We start from the raw sequence: 8,005 nt of genomic DNA, 5'->3' as shown, positions 1-8,005 counted from the left end.
AGCAACTTTAAACTTCTCCTAATCAAGAGGACCACATTTATTTCCCTCTATTTGTTTCATTTGTTAAACCAAACTTGAGCAACACATTTCAGTTGGCAAGCGGCCAATTTCACCTTTTCCACCAATGTTATACCCATACTCTCTACAACCTTGTAAACCACATTGATGAACTCTGGAGGATCTTCCTCAACTTCCAACCCATGAGATTCTGGAGAATTCATCCTAGTAAAATCCCTCGCCACCCTTGGGCTTATGGGATCCACAACTTCCCTATTATCTTGAGTTGTCATATCTTGGGACAATATGTGAATGTGGATCAAAAATCATCATTCGTCACTTGCTCAGGCGAATGTTCGTCCTGAACTTGAGGAGCTTTTTGTTTCACATTCTCACCCACATTTATTCTAACATATGTTTTTCGATGGGCCATATCTTGAAAGACATCATATAAGGAATAGGAAATAAACATACAGAGTTGCACTCTATCGCACAACTTTAGAATTATGAAAGAAGTAAAGTTTCCTAAATATCTTATAGCCTCATGTTCATAAATGTGGCGCGTTTCACACTCATGAATAGGACTTTACTCGATGTGGCTTGTGATACATCCTAGGAACTTTCTAAGCCTTGTGATTAGAATAGAAAGTTTGTGACGACCAAAGTATACCTTAGGTGTAACATGACGTATAGAACCCCAAGAGGCCCTAAACAAGTCACCTAAGATACATCACACGATATAATAGATACAAATATTTCAAAATAAATAGTCTTGTATTATAAAAGACTTTGGAAAAGCACAAGTCCAACATAAATCTTAAATGTCCATGTACTAACTCAAAAGAAGTGGTTCTCGAATAATGAGGATTCACCAATATTAAAGTGCCAAAGAGATTAACTAGCCACGAGTGTGAGAGGTAGGAATTTCTTTATGAAACAATGTAGGTACAAGTATGCATTAATACACAGAATGTACTAAGTACGATAGTAATGCATAAAGTTTCGAAATCATGCTAAAAAAGACTTCACATGAAATGCAGTGAACAAACTGAATTCTATGATAAAAGGATAGTACACATAAGTCATATTCATGGTCAATCAAAGCTTGAAATCTTTAAAACACTTTATGAGATACTTTAAAAGTAACAGTAGTTCATTATTATAAGATAGTTATCATTAACACATAAACCATGTGATCTATATCATGAAACTAGTGTACTACTCGTGCACTAAAAAGAAAGCGTCTACTTGTCAAGGTAAGGATCATGAGTCTGAGCTAAGACGAATCCACTAGCTAATGTCTATATGAGACAACACCCCATGGTGACACATAGTTCTGTGACTTAGGGATTGCTACTAAGGGTCCACATATGCTAAATGGGAACATTAATCCCAAAATCTCACTCGTTGCTAAGTAAAATCCCACGGAATAATCATTAATAATATTCATATCCTCATCCATGGAAAGTTACAATTGAGATACTAATCCAAGCTAGAAACATCATAGAGTAGCTCCTTAAACCATGTGTGATAAAACCTTTCGCCATTCCTAATCTTTTATAATAGATTTATAAGGCTCATTGTAATTAAATTCATACTTAAAGTGTCATACTACTAATGATATAGTTTTATAAGAATTGATCCATGATCATTGATGGAATATCCAGATACCATACTAGTTAAGACATAACATAGGAAAATAATTAAAGCATTATGAAAAAGGCTTAAGTTATTTGCATCCTCATAAAGTTATCTGCATATTTCGCTTAGACACCTCAACTAAGAATATTACCTATTGAATACCTAAATTTTTGAAAAAATATATCTATTAAACACAAAATGTTGATGTGGCAAATAAGTGTTTTTCACTTCCACTGAGCGCGTGAAAAAAATTCTTAAATGATGTTTTATTTTAATTTTGTTTTTCAAAAAAATCTTATTACTTTTTCTTCTTTGAATTCCACCTGGAATATAAATAATTTAATTTTTTTAAGAAAAAGTAATACTAATTCCCAAAACAAAGCAAAAAAGGAGCTCCCACTCCACCCCCTTTAAGTCGTCTTCTTCACGAAGACCAACCACTGTTTTATTTGCTTTTCTTTTTTCTATTCTATTTCTTTTGATTTTTTTATTAAAAAAAAATAAAATTGGATCAGCTAATTGAATTTGGAGGAAAAAAAATAAGAAACAACATTAGGCGAAAAAAGTTAGTTGATCGACATCCATCTCGATCACCTTCGAACAAAGATTACCATTCAAATTAATGTAAACCCACTAAACTTATCAAAATAATATAATATTGATTATAAATGTAATATAGGTCCTCTTGATTTTCCTTTGCTACCGATTTTAAGACAAGTGATAGACTCTCTTTCTTCATCACTCTTGTACCAGTCTCTTTGAATATCTCTCTCAGGATTATAAAATTATTATATAAGCAATTAGCAAAGAAATTGAATTTTATCGTTCGAGAAAGAAAATCTTGATACGAAAAAGATGGAAAAAAAAGGAAGCTGAGGTAGGGTTGGGCTTCCCATTTAATTTTTGGGATAATACCCAAGTACCCCCCAGCCTATACTCAAAATCGCTCAGACACACCTAACCTTTGATAAGGTCCTATTACCCCCCCCCCCCCAAACTTTTTTTTACTTAATTGTGTACCACTTTTTTACCTACGTGGCAATATAAATCAGAAAGGTTGAAAGTTTTGTTCAATACGCGCTGGGCCCCGCTTTTTCAACTTTCTTAAAAGTGAGCTATCAGCTCAAAATTGACTTTTACACTTCAAAAAATTCCAAAAATTTATCCCTTTACGTTTTCAAAGTTCACTTTACCAAAAAGAAGAGAAAGTAGCGGGGAAAGGTTATATTTTTTCTTGATTTCAGATTTATCTTCAAAAAATTGAATTCTGAAAATTGATTTTAAACTCATAGTTGATTTTTCATGTTGGATGTTGATACTTATTCTTTGTTTTAGTCGTGCATGTGTGGGTCGATTCAGTCGTACATTCGTTGGTCGATTTCATCCTCCTAAGTCAACAAGAATTGTGGTTGAGTTCAATGGTTAGTTTTTTCTTGATTTTTTTTAATTGTTATGCTTAGATTTCGTAGGGGTTATGATATGTTGTTAAATCTTGGTTTTGATTTTAGAGTGAAATGTAACTTCATGCTTATTTTTAGGGTTTATGTTATGGTACAAGATATCAAATTTCGTATGTAACTTGTTATTCATATATTCATATTGTCACATATGTTGTTATGGGGTATGTAACTTGTTATTCATACATTATATGTAACGTGTTTTCTGTGTGGGTTGGTTGGGTGGTATTATATTTGTGTGAGTTTTGTTCCCCCTTTAAACATACAAGAAAACAAAGACGAGTTGGGTGTTGTTTTGTGTTGTATTTTGGGTTACATTAAAATAACTTCATGCTGGGTGTTGTGTTGTGTTGTATTCTGGGGTTACAGTAAAATAACTTCATGTTGGGTGTTCTGTTGTGTCTGTGTGGGTGTGGGGTTACAGTTAAATAACATAATCATAAGAAGAAAATGATATATTGGGTGTTGTGCTGTGTCAGTGTGGGTTACAGACCTAATTCTAAGAAGACAAAGATATGTCGAGTATTGTGTTGTTTTTGTGGGGGTATTGGTTCTGTATGAGTGGGGTTATAGTTACAGTAAAAAATTTTGCTTCAACTTGAATTGTTTTTATATTTGTTTGGGTGTGTGCGCGTTTCTTTAGTCAATTATTGTACTCTATTAGTAACTTGTACTTAATAATTGTTAATGTTTATGCATATAGGTATGAGTGGATTTACATTCATTACTTTAAAGTTGTATCATAGTGGGGGCCTTATTGTTTGAAGGTGATAAAGTAGGATATGTGGATAGGTTAATGAGTGAATATTATAATATTGATGTGGATACAATATCATATTGAGATTAATGACTACATTAAAGAACTAGGGTATAGCCCGAATTGCAAATTTAATATCCGGCCACCTAACAGTTGCATCTTAGTAGATATTGACAATGATGATATTCTCTTAGCAATGTGTAATATTTTGCACAATGGGGCTGTTTTGGAAGTATATGTCCGTATGCTTGAAGAGGAATCTGGTTCAACTTTTAATAAAGTTGGGACCACTGATAATAGGGCTAGTGGATATAATGAAGTAGGTGAGGCTGCTTATACTGGGGTAGATGTAACTCTAAATACTACCTCAAATATTCCTTCTACTTCAAACCCAACAACTCCAAATACTAATCCATCAGATTCTGAAGATAGTGAATACTCTGTAAAATGATCTGATGAGTCAACTGAAGAGAGTGATGATTCTGAAGATAGTGAACTACTTGAAGATGATCAATATGGAAGTGATCTTCATGAGGAGTTGATTCAACTGAGGGCTGAGAAAAGAAGGGAGAGTATTCCTGCAGATACTGAAGAAGTACCATGTGGTAATGCTAGAGCAGATCTAGGGTTTGATGACACTGCCACATGTACTTTAGAAAGAAGGTTGGGGGTGATGAACCATATTATGCAAGTTCTGATGCTTGTAGTTTTGAAACTGACACAGATGATAGTTGTCTATATGAAGGTGAAAAAATGAAGTTAAACTGCCCAACACAAAAAGGAAAAAACATACCACAAAGGTGTGCTAGGCATATACTAGCAAATTGGTCAAAGAACTGGGAAGGGCTGCAAAGGAAGAAGCAGTTCTGGAAGTGTGCTAGAAGTACATTTGAAGCTGAATTCAGAGAAAATCTGCATGAGTTGTCGAAATTAGATAGTGGAGTTACATGCGTAGTGGATGATATAATTTACTACGATAAAGAAAATTGGTGCAATGTCTATTTTAATTGTGAAGTCAACTCTGATGCAGTAGATAATAATATGTGTGAGAGCTTTAATGCTTGGATTTTGTCTGCAAGGCATAAAACCATTGTTAGTATGCTTGAAGAGATAAGGATTAAGGTCATTACTAGGTTAGCTAGGTTAAGTAAATTTCCAAACTCTTGGATAACCAATTTCTCTCCAATGGAAATGAAAGTATTAGTACAAAATATTGATAAGTCAATGGCATGTAACATTGAGTTTAATGGAATAATTGGCTATGAAGTTTTGAATGGATACAAACAACACACTGTATATTTGAGAAAGAGGGAGTGTAGTTATAGATCTTGGATGTTAAAGGGAATACCATGTGCACATGCCTTAACTGTAATGTTGCATAAACAATATGACCCACATGAGTTCATTCATCCATGCTACTCAAAAGAGAGGTACTTGATGACTTACTCATATTTCATACATCCTATGAATAACATGCCAATATGGAAAGAATCAAGAAACCCTCTTGTTGATCCACTAGTGATAAAACAAATGTTAGGCAGGCCTAGAAAGTTGAAAAGGAAAGAGGTTGGTGAAACTAAGATGTCTTGTAAACTGTCTAGAACTGGACTAACTATGACATGTAGTCTTTGCCATGTTATAGGTCACAATAAAAGAAGTTGTCATTTACGAAGGAGTGATGGAGTTGGTTCTACTTCCAGGGAACAGAGATCTACCCCTACTTCAAATGTTGAAGAACCATCAAGTTCAAGAAAGGGAAGGGGAAGAGCAAAGGTACCTTACTATTTTGTTACTTTTAAAGTCTAATCAACTTACTAATATAATATATGTTTTTTTCAAATTAGAAATCAACAAATATTGAGGGTGAGCATGTTGCAAAAAGGGAGAGAGACAGACCTAAAAGCACAAATGCATGTGCAACTACATCAAGGGCTTCACCTACAACTACTGCGCCTCCAAAAACTTCAAGAACAACAAGAGCTACACCAAGTGCAAGTGCATCAAGTGCTTCACCTAGAACTAATGCACCTCTAACAACTTCAAGACACCAAGAGCTACAACAACTGGAAGTGCATCAAGGGCTTCACCTAGAACCACTGCACCTCCTACAACTTCAAGAACACCATCACATTAAGCAAGTGCAAATGTAAATGGTGTTGGAGTATCATCAAGAACCAGGAGTGGTTGAGGAAGGGGTAGGGGATTGGGATGTGCAGGAAGAGGTAGTAATCGTCCACTTGAAAGTTGGTTTACATGTTCTCAAGGTAGTACAACACAGGATGTAGACCATAACACAAATGTTGCACCAAAGGAAACTTCTACTGCCAGGAAAGGAAAGGGTGTTGATAACACAACTCAATTTAAAGGCCAAGATTAACTGGAATGGGTGTGTTTCAAGCTGAAAATGGTTTCAAAACTTTCAATGTAAGTATTGTGATGCATTCATATTGTTTATTCTCTAATGACTTACACGTTTCTTCTATAATAACCTTAGTTCTCTAAAAATTTTGTAGCCTAGATTGCCAAGTAGCAGAATATTAGCTGGACCAAAAAGAGTTTTGAGATCAACTATTGTAACTGGGATTTTGGTTTCAAACCAACAAGTGGATTGAAGTGGAAAGAAAATAAGGCAATCACAACCAAAAGGCTCCAGCAGATTAGAGATCAATCAAGACTTTCAAACTCAAATGATTCCTCCTCTTCACAGCCTCAAGACCCATGGAAACTATAATGTTGATATCAGTGGTGTTTTCTTAGTATTGTTTTGGTGGCCACTATAAGTACTATTCTGTTTCATGTTTCTTATTTTTTGTTATATGTATGTATGAAATAGTACTGAAATTATGAGTACTTATGCAATGTGAAACTTCGTTTTGCGTTTAAGTTCACTTTTAGAATCAACTTTGTACTGAAATTTGCTCATAAGCAATGAAATTCTAGTCACTTATGCAATGTGACTTGTATAATTCTGGACACTTTTAAAATCAATTTTGTACTAAAACTTTTCTCTTAAGAATGATTAATACCCCTTGCTTTACTTAATTTTACAATTTAAAACTCAAAAAAATCATGGCAAATAGAGAATTAAGAAAGTTTCAAACACAAATAAGTTCACATTTTCATTACGGTAGAGCAAATAAAGGATTCAATACCACACAAAATTATTGCAATTTCATATGATCATTAAACCTACCAACTTGGGTTAGAAATCTAACAAATATAACAACATAATAAATTATCAAACAACAAAGGAATTTCCCAAAATGACAACCTTTATCTGTTTTCTTCATTTTCGTCCCTTTCATCTTCTTCTCTTTCAAATCACCCATTTCTTTTACATTGTCACCCTTATCCTTTGAATTTATGTTGAGATTTTCATAACGATTTCGAAGACTTTCACCTTCATCCAAAGGAATTTTCTCTTGTTTTGACTTTTCAATAATGGAATTATCAAGTTGTTCTAATTGCATCTTCACATGCTCATAATTTATTTCTAACTCCTTAATCCCATTCACCAATTTTGGAAGAATAAATAGAGATCTTTCATCGACTCTCTCCTTGTCTCTCCATATAAAGAAATTACAGTTTGTGGCCTCATAGTGAGGACAAGACAAAAATCGTCTTCCGGGAATGCGATCTGATCAAGACGTCTGCATTTGCTATAAAATTCCATGCTTGCATCGCACTTTCCCATTAATCATTGAATCATTCTCATCCATACACAACTTATTCAACTCGGATTTTGTCATAACCCTAACATTTATACAACAATGTTGTGAAAAAAATCAGAATTAATAATAGACATAAATAGGTGCAAAGAATATATTAAAATTTACTTTACCTTTCGAACCAAGGAGCAATTTAACTTGAATGATAATGGAGTTTTTTCAAAGATAAAGAACACTGATAATGGAGTTTTTTTTTTCAAAGATGAAGAACACTGATAGAGAGAGAATAAGACAACTGCATTCTTTTTGGTAATAGCGTTAATATTTATTTTTGAGTTTTTTTTAAAATTATTTTAACACGTGGCCAACTTTTATTGGTCATTGTTATCTAAAAACTACACTCACACGCCTTACATAGGTAATTCACGTATATTGTCACGTAGGTCAAAAAGGTAAATAATTAAGTAAAAAAAATTTGGGGGGGG

At 33.9% G+C, this 8,005-nt stretch overlaps 1 protein-coding gene and 1 pseudogene across 1 annotated transcript in view; one reads left to right on the top strand and one right to left on the bottom strand.

The window, feature by feature from the left end:
- Nucleotides 1-5,485: 5,485 nt before the first annotated feature.
- LOC107006188 lies at nt 5,486-6,464 on the top strand (annotated as a pseudogene).
- Nucleotides 6,465-7,013: 549 nt separating this feature from the next.
- LOC114075287 overlaps nt 7,014-8,005 on the bottom strand; it is a 5,453-nt gene continuing 4,461 nt past the window's right edge. The window contains 1 exon segment of the mRNA XM_027913776.1: nt 7,014-7,605. Within this exon segment, the coding sequence (XP_027769577.1) occupies nt 7,014-7,605 (592 nt within the window).

This window comes from Solanum pennellii, chromosome 12 (genome assembly GCF_001406875.1).
Source record: "Solanum pennellii chromosome 12, SPENNV200".
NCBI classification, from domain to species: Eukaryota; Viridiplantae; Streptophyta; class Magnoliopsida; order Solanales; family Solanaceae; genus Solanum; species Solanum pennellii.
Note: the sequence above shows the minus strand (reverse complement) of the source record. Positions and strands in the feature narration are given on the sequence as shown.